Source organism: Terrapene carolina, unplaced genomic scaffold, assembly GCF_002925995.2.
Source record: "Terrapene carolina triunguis isolate 2854851 unplaced genomic scaffold, T_m_triunguis-2.0 Scaffold234, whole genome shotgun sequence".
In the NCBI taxonomy this organism is placed as follows: domain Eukaryota; kingdom Metazoa; phylum Chordata; order Testudines; family Emydidae; genus Terrapene; species Terrapene triunguis.
This window is the reverse complement of record NW_020664585.1, coordinates 5,355,129-5,374,957: the sequence shown is the minus strand read 5'-3', so window position 1 is coordinate 5,374,957 and position 19,829 is coordinate 5,355,129. Positions and strand designations below refer to the sequence as shown.

At 42.1% G+C, this 19,829-nt stretch overlaps 1 protein-coding gene across 1 annotated transcript; it reads right to left on the bottom strand.

Moving 5' to 3' along the window:
- Positions 1 to 2,172: 2,172 nt before the first annotated feature.
- On the bottom strand, positions 2,173 to 19,001 carry BRAP (BRCA1 associated protein). The gene is made up of 11 exons (XM_024196238.3): positions 18,845 to 19,001; positions 17,790 to 17,994; positions 16,679 to 16,868; positions 14,898 to 15,011; positions 13,867 to 14,015; positions 10,941 to 11,016; positions 10,216 to 10,354; positions 9,606 to 9,715; positions 8,093 to 8,182; positions 5,912 to 6,015; positions 2,173 to 3,637 (listed from the first exon to the last, which is right to left on the bottom strand). Exons 1-11 carry the CDS (start codon positions 18,996 to 18,998, stop codon positions 3,277 to 3,279), a joined length of 1,692 nt encoding a protein of 563 aa, XP_024052006.1. The 5' UTR covers positions 18,999 to 19,001; the 3' UTR covers positions 2,173 to 3,276.
- Between the last annotated feature and the right edge of the window lie 828 nt (positions 19,002 to 19,829).

Genomic DNA, 19,829 nt, shown 5'->3' with positions numbered 1-19,829 from the left:
GATAAACAAACAATTATCCTAGTGAGTAACATCACCTCTGGCTACAACAAACAATTCTTGTAAAGACAGAGCAAGTTGAATGGGATAAATCTGGACTCTTCTTCCAGGTTAAATAAACTGAGGAGGAGATTCTCTTCCCCTTTGAAATTCATTCATCTCCTTTAGGCGGCATTAAAAGATCTTTTCCTGGTACATTAGCTAGACACCCCCACGCAGTTACATTTCACACAAATGCAGAGAGACCATTCACCCAAGTTTCAGCACTTTTAATATCCTTGGTTTCAGATGTTACTGGACAGTGTCAGTCAGAAAGAACTACATCAAGGGCTGTGTCACACAACTGTTAAAATGTAAATAAGAGGGATTCTAATCTACCCATTTGCAAATGCTGATCTCATTCTGTGCAAACACTTGGCAAACTACCTTAAAATGACTGAGTGCCTGTGAAAGGTGCTGCGGTGACAGCTCAGGACAGAAGTCCTTGTTAGCTACAGCAGAGGTATAGAGTGAGCAGTAACATGCAAGCTCCCCCGCTCCCATTGCCCTGCCAGCATGCGTATAGCTGGATGGAACATGGTTAGGACGGAGAGTAGTTTGGCCCCCATATCGCATAGGGAGGTGTTAATTCAACTGCTGGCCTTGCAACTTAGACTTGCAGAGAGGTGACTGTCTGAAATAGATACCTAACCAGTAATCTCAACAAATTTCACATAGGCCCCTGAATAGCTCTCAGACAGGCTGGAATTCAGCTGACTATCTTTTACTTTACTAACGCCATTTCTTTACCTTCGCCACCATTCTGTTTCACAGTTCTCCTTTTGCTCGGGTTTTAGTCTCTCCCCCTCCCCCCCACAAGCCTGTCTTCCTTGATTAGAGATTTCCCCCCTCAATAGTGTGATCAGCTACAAAACAAAAATACTGTACACTTTTAATTGTAGGTCTCATTTTCTGAAAAGGAATTTTAGGATACAGTGTTCTACACCCAGCAAGCTTTCAGCAAAAGGTAAGAGGATCCCAGCTGGTGTAAAAATATATTTTAAATAAAATAGAGTTTCTATAGGAGAGCAAGCTATGTTGTACATTTCTAATTCTTTAGAATATTTTACAGCAGCCAGAGGCCCGGTTGTACAGTCTACACCCTAAAAAAAAGTTCATGTACAGTCATGCTTCAGCAGATGAGGGCAAGTCTACAAAGCAAAGAATTGGATGCATTCGGTGCATGAACAAAAGTCATGTACTTTAAGTGTAAGAAAACATAACCTTCCTAAAAAGCCAGCCAATTGGTTAAGGCAAGAAGCAGATTTAATGCAATGCAATTCTAGCCTTGCTCCTGTAACTCGCCCATAAAAAACTAAAGCTACTTTCACTTGTTGGTCCAGCTTAGCAACTGGATAAGTCACAGCTTCAGTTGCATTGGTTTTGGCCTAAATTGAGGAAACCGCTGCAGTTGAATGTTGAACAGCTTCTCCCATGGAGAGGACACAGTCACAAGATCTCCCACACATTTGTAAGAAAGGGTAAGTCTGCATCCTTTAAACACTGAGCACATATCATCACACACATGCAGGCCTTCAGTTAAGGGAGACACTGTAACATATCAAGTTTAACATGGGTTCCAGGATGAAGAGCCAGACTTGAACCAGAGTTTTCTCCCTAAGAAGGCTGCATGCCCACAGATGGCTGTAGGGCAAACTGAATGGGTGGCTTCAGTCTCTACCTCTCAACTGGAAAAACAAGAGGTGTTAAAGGAAAATAAGGGAGCCCCTGAGGTCCAGATCCTAAAAGCTATTTGGGCTCCTAATAACTTTCAGGACCTGGGCTTGCAGTGTGTGTTCAGCTACCACTGGAACTGGGTACAGCCAATACACCCAGCTAGTCACTGCACCCAGTATGAAGATGTTACATTATCCTGGCAGCTGACTGTGCAGACTGCACACGGAGTGTGAGCAGTTCCTCAAGTGTATGGCAGCCTGGAACGGTAGCAAGCTAGTGACTAGTGTGAAAGCCAAGAGTATTTGGGCCATATCTGAAAGGTGACGGATTCAGAGAGGGGAAAGTGAATGTGTGGTTTTCACACTACACGTATCGTTCCGGCCTCACTCTGAGGACAGCACTCGAGAGTATGCAGATACCTCACACTGGCACAATTTAAATATGCAGAAGACAAATGTATCTTATTCCAAGAAGTATACTTCAGAGAGCAGAACAGTGTAACAATGTTAGTCTGCAAGAGGTACCAGTCTTTGTATACATGGTTCCTATTTAATTAGTAGGAATGCCTATAAATAATTATGGAGACAAGGTGGGTGAGGTAATGTCTTTCGTTGGATTAACTTCTGTTGGTGAGACAAGCTTTCAAGCTTACCAAGACCTGAGGAAAAGCTCCGCGTAAGCTCAAAAGCTTGTCTCTCTCACCAACAGAAGTTGGTCCAATAAAAGATATTACCTTTCCCACATTGTCTCTCTAATAACCTGGGACCAACACAGCTACAACACTGCATATAAATAATTGTGTTCAATTATTTCCATAGCATACTCATTTCACAATCCCTTGTACTTTAAAGCTGTTAGCACTGCACCAGACCACCTTCAAAGGGGACAGCTGGTTAATTGTTTAAAATGGACTCCCTTACAGCACTGAGTATCACATTAATTCTCAACACCATTACCATGGTTTATTATTTTTAAACACGTCACTCCGTTTCATTGTCCATGCTAACTCATCTATTCCTATCCTAATTCTGCACTAGCACAATGCTGCAGTGTTTGGGTTGCACACACTAAGTGGGATGGGGACTGAATCAGGTTTTCAATTAAAAGTTCTTATTTATATGAGCATTTCTGATCTTGGTTAGTAGGAAGAGGCTTTAAAAAAAAAAAACCACCTTTAAAACTTTGGGCTGAACCTACCCTGTCATGTCCTTTTAAGGGGATCCAAGATTTGTTTTGTGTTTCAGACACGTCTAAAACTGAACACAATCTCCAAGGAGAAAATAATGTATGAAGTGGGACTTAGATAAGGTAGGAAGGCAAAATGGTGATTAAAATCTGCCTATGATTAGCTAGCTAATGCAGTGAAATGCTTTTAAATACTGTAGATTCCCCACTAGCTGGCAGCCAGCTTTATGAAAAGCTCTGAAAACAACTTCTAGCTGAGCCTTATTTGGATGTGGTATTTAGTGTTGAACGTAACATTCAGCTTGAATCCCGACACTTGGGCCTGGTCATTCAGAAGTGGGGCCGGTTGCAGCAAGGTCGATCCGCTTGTCCCAATCCTCACTTGCCCCTTTTGCTACGGCCTCTCCTAGAAGGCGGCTTTCCCATGCCCCCCGCTGGTGAGCTTGCAGAAGATGCCACTGCAATGTTGATCTGTCCTTCCTGGATTTCCTGCCTGGTCTCAGCTGGGAGGTGGTTGATTTTCTGTTGTGTTTCTAAGTAGAACATGACATCTCGCAGCTGCTCCTGTATCTCTGTGATCTGCAGGTCCTTCTGCTCACAAGTTTCCTTTAGAACCTTCTCTTCTTCCTTTAGTTTGTTCTGCAGTAAGACCTGATTTGCTCGCAAACATTTGTTCATTTCCTGTTCCTCCTTTAGCTCATTGGAGAGTTTGGCCACCTTGTTATTCAGCTGAACGCACCTTGCACACAACAGACAAGAAGGAAAAAGCAAATGAGACATTGCAGCCACAGTGGCCTAATTATCAGAGGAGTTAAGCTATCAGGGGTGTTAAGTCAGACAAAGTTTATAGAATCACAGAAGGGTACAGCTGGAAGAGACCCCAAGAGGTCAAGTCCAGCCCCCTGGGCTGAGGCCAGACCAAGTAATCCTAAACCATCCCTGACAGGGGTTTGTCCAATCTGTTCTTAAAAACCTCCAATGATGGGGTTTCCACAATGTCCCTTGGAAGCCTGTTCCAGAGCTTAATTACCCTTAGAGAGTTAGAAAGTTTCTTCCTACTATCCAACCGAAATCTCCCTTGCTACAAATAAAGCCGATTACTTCTTGTCCTACACTCAGTGGACACAGAAAACAACTGATCACTGTCCTCTTTATAACAGCCCTTAACAGATTTGAAGACACAGTAATCAGTCACCCTTCAGTCTTTTCTCACGACTAAATGTGCCGTTTGTTTAACCGAGGGGTAGGCAACCTATGGCACGGGTGCCGAAGGCAGCACGTGAGCTGATTTTCAGTGGCACTCACACTGCCCAGGTCCTGGCCACCAGTCCAGGGGGCTCTGCATTTTAATTTAATTTTAAATGAAGCTTCTGAAACATTTTGAAACTTTATTTACTTTACATACAACAATAATTTAGTTATATATTATAGACTTATAGAAAGAGGCCTTCTAAAAACGTTAAAATGTATGACTGGCACGCGAAACCTTAAATTAGAGTGAATAAATGAAGACTCGGCACACCACTTCTGAAAGGTTGCCAACCCCTCGTTTAACCTTTCCTCACAGGTTGGGCTTGCTAAACCTTTTCTCATTTTTGTTGCTCTCCTCTGGGCGCTTTCCAATTTGTCCACATCTTTCCTAAAGTGTCCAAAACTGGACACAGAACTCCAGCTGAGCGTCCCTCACGAGTGCTGAGGGGAACAGGGCAATTGCCTCCCATGTCTTACATACGGTACTCTTGTCAATATACTCCAGAATGATATTTGCCTTTTTCGCAGCTGCAACACATTATTGCCTCTCATTCCATCTGTGATCCACTATAACCCCCACATCCTGTTCAGCAGTGCTACTGCCTAGCCAGTTATTCCCCATTCTGCAGTTATGGATTTGATTCTTCCTTCCTAAGTGAAGCACTTTGCACTCGGTTTTATTGTATTTCATCTTGTTGATTTCAGACCAATTCTCCAATTTATCAAGATCATTCTGAATTCTAATCCTGTCCTTTGAAGTGCTTGCAACCCCTCCCAGCTTGATGTCATCTGCAAGTTTTATAAGTGTACTCTCCATACCATTATCTAAGTCATTAATGACAATATTGAACAGTAATGCAGCAGGAGGATTAATGTGTCAGGATTATACTCTTTTGGGTTAGAACAGAGATCTAGGCATTGGCTAGATATTAGAATCAACTGGTACCATCAAGATGCGAGGACAACAAGCTACAGTGCAGAAGGACAAAGAACCATCACACGTTAACAGTCATCCCTTATCACACTGGTTTTCCAATCCAGCCTATGGTTTACTGGCAATTTTGTGTCATCCGTTTGCCTACAAACACATGTTCCACACGCAGTATGGTACGGTGGCTTGAGCAGACTCCAGCTTTACTATGGACTTTCTGGATGATCATGGGATAGTCACCACCTTTGTGCCCCAATTTAATCAGTGCGTATGACAGGGACAATGCTTGCCGAATTTCCAGGAAAGTGTGTAAAGCACCAGGGATGACAGGGACTGTACAAGAGTGCTAGGGATTGTTACAAAGACAGACACTATGTTAGGCATCTTTAATTTAGATGCTTCAAAGTTTGTTTTAATAACGCATTATTCATGGGGAATTCCTCCTTCCAGCTGCTTTCCTTCCTTTGCAGGTTGTATTCCTTCTGACTACACAGCTGACTGGCTTCCACTTCTGAGTGGGCATGGAAGGAGAAAGATTTAATGAATGCTAACCAAGCAATCTATGTGGAAAGAGCAGAAGCTCAAAAGCTGCATTCCATGCTACAGCCACTTTAAATACATCAGACACCCACAGAGGTGGGACATTGGATTTTTAAAGTCAGGGTCCTTACCACACCAGTTGAGGGTATTAAAAATATTCATATTCAAGAAGTACTGAGAACCTGATGAAGAGGGTTTTAAAAAGTCAGATCCAATTTGAGTTTTAAAGTAGCGTGTATAAAAACCAGAGCTAGACTTGTTAAAAATCTACTTTTAGAGACAGAAACATACTTCCTTTCCACAGATTGTTTCTCTTTAAGTAAGTTGTTCAGCCTGTGCTCCAAATTGTCACATTTCTCAATGGTCTCTTTAAATTTAGTCTTCATGTTGTTAATCTGTAAAAACAGACAGACATTTCAAACAGGTCAAAGTCCTGTGCACTTTCATTATGACAGTCATGTTTTCGGGAGCATTTTCTAGACTTTGACCAATTACTGAATGAGGTGAGCAAGTGTTCAAAAGATTGAAAGCAGCAGAAAAAAATCCCCCCCCCCCTTTTTTTTTTAAAAGAAGAAATCCCTATAAATGCTGCTAGCCAAAAAAGAATAAGAATGAACAGAAACACTGACAAGAGGCTAATTGTTATGGAATCTGCTTCTAGAGAACCGCACCTAAGCTTGTAAAGATGGTGTGGGGCAGACCTTGGGAGACACTAAATAAGCCTACAGCAAATCCCTAAGTTGCTGCCCTCTTTTTCTGAAGTTTAAATTTAAAGAGAGTTAGTTTAGCAGTTCACATTCAGATGCTGGCTCCACTTCAGTGTTTACTAAGCAGCAGCCGACCTCTGTCATAGGACAGTGACCTATTGACATTAGCTCTCAGTCATGCATAATGCAAACCAAAAAAGTTGCATATGTCCAGGTATGCGTCCTGTTCCACTGCAATATACAACCAGGCACCATTGCTTTGCTTAAAGAGAGCCACACTCCAATACGTGATCTGGGGACTAAATATGATGTATGAAAAAAACAAGGAATGTCTTTGTATCCTAACCCAGTGAACAGAATGATGGCTCAAAGTGGGGAAAGAGAGATGTGATTCAATATCTAATAAAAAAACCTTTCACATACTGGCAACATGGACTGAAATGGACACTGCTTTTTTGAAGCAGCAGCCTTGACAAGTTTAAAAGCCACCACACACACTGATTTCAATGGAGCCACTGTGAAAGCAGGTCAGGTTTTTTGCTTTTCAGACTTATAGTTTAATGTTTATGCAACTTCTGGTTAATTTGGGGAGGCACACTTGCCAATGGATAGTGGAATATTTTGTACAGTTAATTCAAAAGGCCCTTCTAAGGACAGAGTTCCATGAACAATTACAGGGATCTTTAGAATAAGGATCAGAGGGGTAGCCGTGTTAGTCTGAATCTGTAAAAAGCAACAGAGGGTCCTGTGGCACCTTTAAGACTAACAGAAGTATAATAAGAATATAGAATAAGTAGAATAAGGAGGCGTCTTCAGAATATATGGCCTAGTTATTTTAGTTTAAAACTAGAGTTGTAGCTACTGTGTTTTCAGCTATTTCCAAGAGGATTTTAACTATAAAACTTTTTCTTTTACAGACACACAGATACGGTTCTTCAGCCATTTCTTACTGAAAATGAAGTTTTCGGGACCCACTACATGTAGCTAATTTTAAATGAATTCTTTATATGTTTATGGAGTGGCTTAACTGCAGATACAGTGCATGATTAATTGGAAGCCACAAAGTTTATGTAATCTTATACAGCATGCAGCCAAGGTTCAGTTGAGGATTTAGCCAAGAGCTTTGACTCACTTAAAGCACAAACACCAATCGGATCTGCACAGATTACGGATATTTTTTATATTCTCCAATTTCACTAAAGCGTCTCTGTACCTTTCTGCCCAAGACATTTTGGATCAGTCCTGCCCATAAAACACTCCACAAATCACAGAACTCTAAACCAACACATCTTTTGGGGGATGTGCGGAGCAGAGATTATTTCTGCTTTCTTCAGTGGAGCAAGTTAATGTCACAAAAGACTAGTGAGGGCTAGTGTAGCATAGAGTGACATTTCCCAGATTTTCATTTCAGGGCTTCCTAACATTTCCACTAGTTCCATAGGTTTCAGAGCCACCAAATTTAAATCAGGCTTCAATCTGGGTGGTGCTTTGCCTCCTTCTGCACGGCTCATCAGCAATTTTCAGAGTCTGTGCACAAGACAGGTGAGGGATCTCCAAGCTAATTCCCCTCTAAAGAAGAAAAGGAGCTCTCCTTCATATGGCAGCGTAATTCCCTGACACTAAAACTGCACAGTAATAGCATGATTGTCAGAGGTGCTGAGCAACCGCAACTCCCATTAGAGCCAATGGGATCTGGGGGTGTTCAGCACATTGAGAATCAGGCCAAGTGTTCAATTAACAAGACTAGGGAAGAAAAAAAGCTTACTTCTTCCGCTGTATCCTTTTCTATTCGGACTATCTTGTTTTCCCAGTAGATGCGCTGAGATTCCAGCTGGCTTGTAAGCAAATATGAGTACTACAATCATACAAGACATGCAGAAATATATAGTTAGGGCAGGTTACCACTGTTTCACAGATGCCAATAAACCCAAAGGGCTCCAGATATCTAATACAATTAAACTGTGCAGAAGCAGCACGCTAAACTTTTCACAGATGGGTACAAACTGCAGATGCAGTGCACAGACAATGAAAAAAAAAAATCAAATTAATTGCAAAATCTTTACTGCATGCTCGTGGGGTTCCCCCTGTGAGTTTTAAATGGACCATCGCTAGCATCACAATAGTAAGTGCTTTATAATGAGGGGAAAGGACAATAAAAGCACCCTAGAAAAAGTGGTAAGTCCCCTTAGCTTTTACCTTCAACGAGAACATGAAGTTACCAGTCACACCTGCTATCTGCATTTGATCTATTGAAGGATCTCTGAGCCAGCACTTTGTTTTCCATTTTCAGGTGGTTTTACTCTACAACTGAACAGGCTTCTAAAATCCTTAAGAAGAGGGGTTAGGTGCAAATCTCATGTGATCTGCACCTGGGGAGAAATAACTGATCTTCAGCTGTGAATAACTATCCTCAGTATTTTGTGCTTTCTTCTGGCGAGGAACGCTCATTACCAATGCTATTTTTGTGTTTAAACAAGGACTTATTGCTTTACATCCCATCTTTTCCTGTTTGATCTTCTAGTAAATTTATAATGAGGATTTGGGAAAATATGATCGTTTGCTTAGCTGCACACTAACAAATACCAGATTAGGACTTCAATGCAGGTTTAACCAGGAAGACAAAGCCCTTAAACATTTTCAGTAGAGACTCCAAATAGCTAGTCAAGTAAATTCTTTCTACAAAAGTTTGATCTAGTTTGCTCTACCAGCAAAGTATCCATTTAAAAATCCTACATTAAGTTCTGTTGATGGTTTGTATGCCGAATTTGAACCCAAGGCCAATTAAGATGGCAGAATTCAAGTTCTCAGAAAAAATAAGGTTATAGTGATTTAGCCATCAAGTAAGGTTTCACACTGAAAAGTATAACTGTAAAAAATGCCACCATGGGGTCCTAGAGCTTAGATTCTAGCTCAAGCATGCTCAGTTTACTTCTGTCTGCCCCACAAACTCACCCTGGGTTCCTGAAGTCAAACTAGGAGTCTTCCCTTCTCATGTATCATCACTAGTAAGGAACGTTCCACTGGCCAGAATTGGCCATCAGTAACACCTCTGCAACTCCACTGAGTTTGCACAGATGTAACTGACTGAAATTTATGAACTTTTGGTTGATGATGCACAGGAAGGAACAGAATCCAGCTAACTCTTCGCTGTGTTGGCTCTGCAGAGCCAAAAGTAGTAAAAAGCAGTAAAACGTATGCCATTTTTAGTCACATTTAGCGTTGATGCACGTTTATATATAGCAGCACAAAGTCGTATCTGAAGAAAGCTAAATATTTACCTCTAACTGTAAGGAATCGATTTTTTCGTCCTGACACAAATCCCCCTCACACTCATACTGAACTATCTTCCCATCAGTTTTACTTGCAACCAGTCGATGGACATAATTATCTAAAGAGAGAAAAGCAACCAAACTAAGGGTAGTTTCAATTTGAGAAAACCCAGGTGTTATAACTTGGCTGGAACTATGGGAAATACTTTACACAGCAGTTAATCATGCAGCTTGATGCCACAGAGTAATACGGAGGCAAAGAGGTTAGTAATTACTTAATGTAGTCCACGTTTAACAGAATCAGCATTGACACTAGCTAAGATAGTTACAAAATCTCAGGGCAAATTGATCAGGAGACAGGCCTCTCCATTCCACCAATGCTACAGGGCTGCCCCGTGGCATTATGGGTTTATGGCCTCCCCCTGAAGCATCTGGAATGGCTTTACTAGAGAAAACAGATGGCCCCAGAAGATGGGATATTAACACTGCAAAAACTCCCTTGAAATCTTCATGTTAACTTTATTACTAGGACTGTGTTAAAAATGCCACTGCAGAAAAATTCGGAGAACTATGTCCAAGCGAGCAAGGTTACCGTTAAGAGCAGAAGGGAGAGGTTTACCTCCAGCATAGTCCCAAACTCTGTGATTGGTTAACTGCATTGCATAAGTGTGCTGAGTCTCCTCAAAGTGTTTGTAAGCGTGCCGGCTCACATAACGGCCGCATCCAATGTGCCCACATATCAAACAAATCCAAAGGTTCTGTCAACAGAAGGAGAGAGATTTTGCACATATATAAGAGTAACACTTTTTAATGTGAAAAAGGTGCTTGTGTGGTTTTAGAGGTTTGAGAAAGCATCCAGCAAGGACAACTGCTAGCATCCTCCACTGACAGCACGCACTGCTGCTCGTATTTCCAATCACCTTCCTAGGCAAGGCACAGGGTTTGCTTGTTGTGCACCACCGTGAAGACTAAAGGCAAGACAGCAGAAGTACAGTATAAGTCTACTGAAAGAGGTCTCAGTGCACGAGATGCAAGGGCAGCCCAAAGAGCAACCTTCCCAAAGTGAGGCATCCCAAAGGAACACTGAAAGCAAGCTCTGAACATCTGCTATGCTTCTCAAAGGCCCTGGGAAGATTTTTCACACAGCAGGACATCTTTTTTTGTGCAACAGCATCCCCTCCCAGTGGACCAACCCCAATGGAAAATGGGTGCACTAATCTAGCCAGAAGAAAGATGGGCCAACAGCAGCCCCGTGCATTATAGGTTTTGGAAACTAAAATGACAAAAAGCACCAGTGGGATCAAAACTAGTAAGTCTCACTCATCTCCCACCCCCCCTACTTACTTCTTGAACTCCACACTCAAAGCATTTATTCTCTTCCACTGGCTCAGGTGTTTGGCAGTACCTGCAGACAGGACACCTATAACCGTAACAATCAAGCAGATACAGTTAGATACATGGAACCCGATGATTACTGCTGAGATGGGGAGAAACTGATCATATCCAGGAAGTTTAAGGCAGATGTTGCATCCTGTGGGACACTCCCTGCCCCCACCCGTCTTTCAGCTTTTTCCTCACTAGTTTGACCCAAAATTTGCCTCCCTCCTACTCAAACCAGCTGTTCTCTCACTAGTTATTCCTGTAAAACTGATGAATGCCATTTCTTAAACCAGATGAAGTGTCTTGCAATAATCTTAGTTTTAACTGTGATCCAAGACTTGAACAGCTGGGATAAAGCCGGGAGACGAGATTGGCAATGCACCCAGTCTTTTCCATGGAGAATGCAATGCAAGTCAACTGATGTCGTGAAACATTACTTGTCCTCAACATTAAAAGAAAAAGCACCCAGTAAAACTCTTCTGGATAGTGAACAATCTGATTATTTTGGACTGCCTCAATTAGTACTTCCTTCAATTGATCACCATGATGATTTTGATCTTAGAAGAAGAGAGCTGGAAAAACAAGGTTGGCCCCTTTGCTCACCAGGAGTGGGGCTAGCCCCCTAGATCATTATCCATCTCACATTCCATGTTTAATTTTTAATGCATCTTGGTTTGGGTCTGTGTCACGCATTTGGCTCTTGTGAGAAGTAAGAGCTGTGTAGATATAGACTGAGGAGCAAACTCCTGGTTGGTGGGCTGTGTCAGAATCATCTGGTTGGTTAGATGTAGAGTTTTCATTCAAAGGAAAGAAAAAGCCACCCTTCTCTCTACAGCCACTTCCTTGTTACTTAGATGGTCTCAATTTGAGACAACAGAACCCAGATTTCCTTACTATCTGTGTAACGCTCCACAGGATCCTGTTGCATTCTCGTGGGAGGATGCTGCAAATATGCACTATTGAAAATATTCTAGTCTAGCAAAACAACGTTAATTAGAAAAAAACTGTCATGCAAGAGATTTAATTTTAGTGAGGAGATGTAGCCTTGTGCAATACACATGTTTTAAGCTTTGATATTGTGCCAGTTTTTGGTTAAAAATGAGCCAGGAGGGATCTGGATTAGTCAGTCACTGGCAAAATCTCATTTCTTTAAATTTAAACTGTTTTTGATTTATGAGGCACCAAGCTATTTTTACCGACAAGTTATTAATTCAATCCTGCTGACATTTTGTACGGAGTATACTTTGGGACAAGACCAATTAGCTCTGCTGAAACATGGCATGCAAAAGAGGGTATATAGTGAAATGTTAACTGTAACAACAAAGGAATGATGCCACTATAGACAGGAGAGCAATAAAGAATTTGAGATCAGTTCTGATATTTACTTTTCTGTAACATCAGGCAATCCGAGTTACTGCAACAAATGGCAACTAATTACCAGGAGGAATGCAAAATATGAATGATAGATAAAAGGACTTTGTTCTCATTGGGAGATTCTGCGAAGGACTCAGACATGTTCAAATCTGACTGCACTATCTAAATGGAATGCGTAGAACTAAGAAGAGCAAAAATACTCTAAAGGATTAAGGTTAAGTAATTAAAGGCAAGAATGCACCCGTTTTAAGGATAAGATCTCTCGAACGCTTCAGCAACACACATTTGTAATGTTCAATGGCAGTTACGCACGACTTCGCTCTTTAGTGGAAATTTACATTGGACTTTCCATGGAGTTTTTGGTGCAAGATTCCTGGCAGAGCCTAGCTCTGCTACTCCAGAACAGGTCACTGTAAAGCAATACAAGGCTGACCCCCCCCCCCCCCCCCCCCCCCCCCCACCCCCCCCCAAAAACACAAGCACCCCCCCCCCCCCCCCCCCCCAGATTACTGCCTGGGCACATCACAGCTTCAGCACACTCAGCCTCCACTGGACTGAGGAGAAAGGGAGAGACCAAGACTCAGACCAGGGTTTTGTGCTTCTATACGTAGGTCCTAACCTGCGCCCCCCCCCCCCGACTTTTATGTCTAAAAACTTTTGAGTAAGGGGTCAGGTACGTGCAGCTGGGTACAACTTGAGTTAAAATACAAAGCCTCTGGAAAAACCCAGCGGTGGCTGTAATGAAATGGTGATGGCAGCTAGCAGCGCCGCGGGCAAGGGATCAGCCTGAGTCTGAAGCTTGGTCCTGTGCTCCCTGGCTAGAAACATGAGCGCTTATCCCCTTGGTCTCAGTCTGGGCCATGTTTTTTCCTGCTGCGCTCTATGACTGAAGCAGCCTCCCGTTTCCCATTTGCCAAGTAACCTTGTTGGCTTTTGATCCCTTCCCTTCCGCTTTGCATTGCAGCGAAGATCTCCCCTTGGATACAGTCTGGTCTAGCGATCAGGCCCAATTCTTTGTCGTTATTGTAATGTCTAAGTTAGATTGAAAATGCCTCAGAGCAGAGACTTTGTGTAGCTTTGGAAACATCTAAGACAGACACCTATTGCACTACACCTCCCATACAGCCTCAGTTATCCACATGTCACTGGAGAGGACACTGACCCAATGTAGACAAGGAGAAGCTGAGCCATGCAAGACTGGACATAGACGATGGGATCTCTGTGTCTGAAACAGTGACAACTGACATCTCTATCCTACAGCATTTTAAAATTCTGCGTGTTGCTCTGCAAATAGCTCATGGCCGTGAAGAGCCAGAGGGAGCTTTGTCCAACTATCCTTGTCTAGGAGATTTATCTTCTGTGCCTCCTAACAGGGAAGGCAAAGATCACTAGGGCTTGGAGCAGCTCCCATCCCCGCATTAGCGATGAAGAGCTGGTCCTGTCAATGTAGGCAAGGAAAAGCTCCACCACACCTTAAACACACCGTTTTGAATCAGGAGAAAAAAAAGCCTCTTACGTGGTGTCTTCCCAGCGCTGCAGACACTGGCTATGAAAGCTGTGGTTACACACCGTGGTAAGGATCCCGTTCACAGACTCATCCATTCTTTCTAGGCACACCGTGCACTTTGGCAGCTCCGTCAGATCCATTACGGGAAGGCTGGCTCCCTTCACAAGAAGAGGAGCACAAGCTTATCGCTGCACACACCATATGCTATGGGTAAGTTATGTACGTTTAGCTACACAACCTCTTACCCTACTGCTTCCTACCTGCGAGGGCTAGGGAGTAAATGAATTGTTTAAATGCAGACAAAAAAATAAAACCACAACAGTGGCTGACCTCGTTAGCTATTTTGATTATTGGTCTAACCATTGACAGTGCACAACTAATACTCAACTGTATGCATGGCAAAAAATTTCAGTGATTTTTCCTAAACATCTGAGAGGAGCTATGCCAGAGACATGAGTAGGAGCCAGGCCTCAGGTTCTATTCCCAGCTCCGGTACATTCTCTGTGACCATGCGCAAGTCACTTGATTGTTCTGCTTTAGCTTCCCCATAGGGGTCATTTATTCCACCGCACCGAGGTGTTGCAAGGGTGAGGGTGAAGAATTACTGTGGGTTAACATACCAGCGGATAAATCTGAAAGGAAAATAATCCATTTGTTTGGGGGGTGGGGGGGGGAATGCTTTGCTTCGCTATCCTAGCCCCAGCATTACTGATTCAGAACATACAACCGCCTCTCAAAAGCACAGACATGATATGGTAAGTTTATCTGCACCATGCCCAATTCAGATTTCGGGAATCGCTAAGATCTACTGTAAGAGGAAGAAATTTGGACCTGGAGAATTTTCAGTGATCACTTATTAGGGCTGAGCCCCATCAGTTCAGCGAATAAGTCATTCTCCCCTATGGAAGTACTGCAACAATCAAAGGCCGAGTCGGGCTTGCTGCAGTTAAGTATCCTCCAGCCCCACAGACAGGCCTGCCCTGCCCACTCCCAGATAATCCTATTAAACCACTTGTAAAATATCAGAAAAAGAAACTTACATCTTCCGATTTGAAGACTTCAGCCCTCTCCACATACACCAGCTGGCACACATCTTCCTCTATAGAGTTGAACTGTCGACCATTGCATGCCATATAAAAGCTATCAGCATCAGCCTGTGCACAAACCAAAGGGAGCCAGTTGAAGAGGAGTAAGGCAAATGAGACGTTTTCCAAGTACCATGATATTACCAAAAATAAAGGTATTTCATAGGTTAATCTCTTGAGCGCTCCTGCTAGTCAGGATCCCTTCATTTCCACATTGGTTTCAGCAGAATAGTTTTCTACTTGAATTGGCAGGAAGAACTGACGTGCACAATGAGGATAGCTATTATGATCTTAATATTCAACAGCAATAGCCAATCTCTCTCTTTAGTTTTGTCCCTAGTCAGCAATTTCAGCATGGGTGGGAAGCAAATATTGTCTCTTTGCAAAAACTTGGAGTAAAAAAATTGCTGCAGAGGGCCCTATTCAAAAACATTGACGTTCATGTAGGTGAAAAGGATGGCATATAAAATTTAACTACAGGAGAGAATCCATTTCACTTAAAAGCATCTCAGATATTTATTGAGCTACCAATAACAGAGTATGACTTAGGAAGGGACACTCAGACATCAGGCCCAAAATTTTACCTGCCTCAGAATGACTAGCCAAGCCACACACTCAGTGGCAACATCACGTGGTGGCAACGTTTTAACATGCTGGGATATTCCAGAAAGTGATCCTACCATCAAGTGAAGCGAGCTAGATTTCAGGGCATTCTCTCTTCCTTCCCCCCTCCATGCTTTAATAGTAAAATATGAAGTGATTCCAGTCTGTCCATGTCATTGTTTCAAGTCGCTTCATATATACACAAGCCATACAGCTCCACAAAACAAATAATGATGTAATGTAATTCAAACGGCCTTTTGCTGCATGCAGCAATTGCCTTTGAAGGCCTACTGGAGCAGAAATCAGCAATTTTTGATAGACAAATGAGAAGTTGCCAAGTCAATTAACTCTAGACAGTTCTGCTGAATTAGTGCAAGATTGCTCGGAAAATGTCTAGTGCAAACAAAGCAAGTTGATATCGAGTGGGTTTTTCTGCATTTCTGGGTGCATATACATGTACACAACACATGGGAATATTAGCCTTCTGACAGCCATGGATGAGAACTACAGTATTTGGTCATCTAGTCCACCTCACCCAATTTTGAGAGAAAGGAAGCTTATTACACAGTGTATGTTTAGTGGTCCTGCTGATCTTGACAAATGCCCCACTCTCCTCAGAGCAGTGGACTAGATGGGTAATGGGTCTTCTCAATCCTTAATTTCTATTAAAACTAATGCTGCCACGCTGATCAGGCTCTTTCTGCTCTGCCCTCTGCACCACGCGCTCATGAAGATATCAGAGTAGGTTTAGAAGCATGCTGTGCTTTTAGTCCATCCTTGTCTACCTACTAGAAGCACAGTCATTTCTGAAGCACCCGAAAGCAGGATTGTCTAGATTTCAACACCCTGTCAGCTGTGACAAAGTACGAAGTAGGGTAGAGAGGCACTTGCTTCCATAGCAGCCATTCAAGATGCAGGCCTAATTCCAGGCCTACCAGGCTCAGTGTCGCTTTAAGGAAAGCGTGAGAAAGACATTTCGCTTTACACAGCAAGAGGATAAGGTGTGTGATCTCAGGTAACACAGCAGACCGCTGAAGTTGGATAGCACCTTCAAACAGTATCTATGGAGCAATACACAAGCCATTTCTAAAACAGTTCCTACGGCAAAGGAGTCTAATATCTTTAGGTTTTACCTGTGTACTAAACTTTATCAGCACCATATACTGGTTTGGAGTGGAATCTCTGATGATTTTCATATGTTCAATTACTTCATAGAATGAGGCCACAAACTTCATAAGGTCATGACTGGTCATTGTAGCAGGGACTGTGAGAATACACAGCATGGCGCTGCGCCTTACATCTTCTTTTAAGGAGGACATCTTACTAATAAGACAATAATTAGACGGTCTTAAACTGAGGTCAAGTTAGACATCCTATTGTAAGACAATGCCATTTTACATAGAAAACAAAGAAAACTTGATGCTTCATAGTTCCAATGGTTAGCTATTAACATTATTTTAAACACCAACCTCAAAGCTCTTTACCTATTTGCAAGCATTTAAGATTTAACAAGAGGTTGTGGTAACAAGTCTAAAAATGCCCATACAAATTTTGTCATGAACCATTTGCTGAAGATATGTGCAGCACTGGAAGAGACAGATCATCCCCTTCAAACTGAGATCTGTAGTTTTAGAAAAGTAGTTGGAACTTGCTCATTTGTTCTAGGAATATTTTGAGCATTTGTAGTTTGCAACGGTTATCACTAAAAATGGAGTATGCATACAACATGTCATTGTGTCCTGGTAACTTTCACGATGAATATCAGAGACTGAAATTCTCATTCAGCTCCCCAAAGTACACAATTGTGCTATCATAAAAATAAATAATAATAAAAAAAACCCCAACACATTTGGAAAGTGCAGGTTCTCACCCTATTTCTGCTGTAGGAATTTGAATGCAGGGATATCCTTCAACAGAGTCTGCTCAAAACCAGTTTGTCTGCAGCCACTATTTTTACTTATCTCGTCACTTCTAACCCTGGCACAAGCACGCACTACCAGAAGTGACCTTACCCATGGCTGGAAGGCCTGGACCTGCTTCAGGTTCTACCATTACTGCAGCTATACAATTCAGATGGCACTGTAATCCTTTCTGGATGCCAATAAATTGCACTGCCAGTGTGTCACTGCTCTGCCAGTCCAAGGAGTAGCAGCCCCAATGGTTACTGACTCACCCTTCTGGATGGCAGCATAATTCTATGGCACTGTTCCCACTAAGTCTATAATTAGTTAAGCATGTTCTTACTTTGTTTTGTACAGGTGCATAATGCCATGAACTATTTCAACTGATGGATTCCCACTGAAGAAGGAAATCTGGTCAGGAAGTTGCTTAGATGGCGAGTCTGGAGCAGCCTCAACACATTCTTTAGTTTGACCATCACGTTTACTTTTATCGTCAACAGATGAAGCCTCTGAAGATTTTCTTCCTTCCATTGCAGCTTTTGTCTCATCTTTTACAAATCAAAAGCTTTCTGATTACACGCCACACATTAGAAACTTCAATTGCACTTTAATTGTCATCTTAATGTACAACAGAGCCAGATGTTAAGTCAAATAATTCCCTTTGAAAACAGAATTACAGACAGTTCTAATCTATGGGGTCCGGACATACAATAATTATCAACATAACTACTAAGAATCTTTAGTCACCGGTATTAGAGAGCTATTGGCAAGGCCCCGGGGTGCTGTGAAGCTAGCTAGACAAGCTCTGAAGGGTGCCATGCTAAGTTCTGTAGCACCCTGACTTTTCTACAGTTAAAAAACAGATTTTATTGAATTAAATATGAAAGCAAACAATGTCGTCAGGACAATTTTCCTTGGGATTTGTTTGGCTATAGAATTTAATATCACCTAGTTTTGCATTTTTTTCTCCATTCTGAAGTTAGTTTTCCTCAAGTTATCGAATTTTACATTAAACAATTGAGAGTTTCGAAACCTGCCTGCTAATCACAAGGATAGGGTACTCTGATGTGCATGCACAAATAAACAAGTGTACACTTTGCGTTTACTGGCAAGAGGCTGTCCCTGCTGGGTAGTGCTTTGCCTGGCCAAATGGATTCGCCTACCCGTTCCCAAAAAATAATTCTTAAAAAAACCTGGCATTTTCATGCCCTTACGTTTGTAAGGCAATAGATTTTGGTCAATGGGCAATCCTGCAGGCCCAGCACTTTGGAAAATCAGCCCAATTTTAAATACTTCTAAGAGACAACTTATGCAACAAATTGTAGCATAGCCATACAAATGTACCAGAGAAATTAACAGGACCAAAAACCACCCTTTTCAAACTTTTGGAATGGGTACCTGGATTGGACTTTATGGTCTCTATGATCATATCTGTCATCTCTCTGCGACCAATATGCTGGTGAATAATTGCTGCTTTTTCCATAGGTGCCTTTCCTTCTAGACAGGCTGTAGCTGAAGCTAATGACTTTTCTTTGATTTCCTCATCAGACATTTCAGTGGCTAAGTAGAAACGATGATTAATGTCATTACAATAGCTACCCAGAAGCAGAAACAAACAACTCTACTCAAGCAAGGGCAGAGCAGACCTGTGTAACAGCAGCAATTAGGCCATTACTAGCTTATTAAATTAATTCTTGAAACTGCTTTTATTCCTTCTTCCGGCCAGCAGAAACATGAATCAGAAGAGCACTATTCTGAGAATATATTTTATTTCCGCTACAACAAACGTGTGGTCTGTCACTCTTTAAAATAATTTATATCTCTTTTATATTCAACAGCTGTGAAGCTAAAAAAGGGCAAAATGTGGTTAGATATTAGGACGAATTAATCATCCCTCCAAATAGTGCACTTAACTAACTCTGAGGAGTCATATAAGCACCATCACTGCATATATATCAGTGGCAGCTATAGCCAGGTCAGATTTCATAGGGTTTTTATCTGGTAACAAAGGGAGTCTTGATTTATTATCCTTTATACAGGAGAGTGGTTCCTTTTTAGTCATGCCTGTCAAATTTGACTGCATTTATCTGCCTATACCCCAATGCACTTTGGAAAACACTTTTAATAACTGTACTAGGTGTTTAGTCTAAGAGCCTTTGATGAGGGGACCCCCCCACCGTCACACCCATTTGCTGCTGCCACAAGTTTTAGTTTGCCCCGAGCAAGGTTGTTTTCTTTTAGAAACTGCAAAACAAAATGAAAGCTTAAAAAAAAAAAAAAAACAACCCCAACAACAATAAAACACGTTAACCCTCCCCCTTCAAAGGACAGGGGGGCACCTGCTTCCACACCCCAACCCCCTTCAGAGATCTGCAGACAGACA

What these genes read in the sequence shown, in the direction of transcription:
- BRAP (XM_024196238.3), bottom strand. Translation starts at nt 18,998, where the DNA reads ATGTCTGATGAGGAAATCAAAGAAAAGTCATTAGCTTCAGCTACAGCC. An exon ending in TGATAAAGTTTAGTACACAG is followed by an intron (nt 15,012 to 16,678) that starts GTAAAACCTAAA and finishes GTTTGTGCACAG; the next exon opens with GCTGATGCTGATAGCTTTTA. An exon ending in AAAAGGATACAGCGGAAGAA is followed by an intron (nt 6,016 to 8,092) that starts GTAAGCTTTTTT and finishes CTGTTTTTACAG; the next exon opens with ATTAACAACATGAAGACTAA.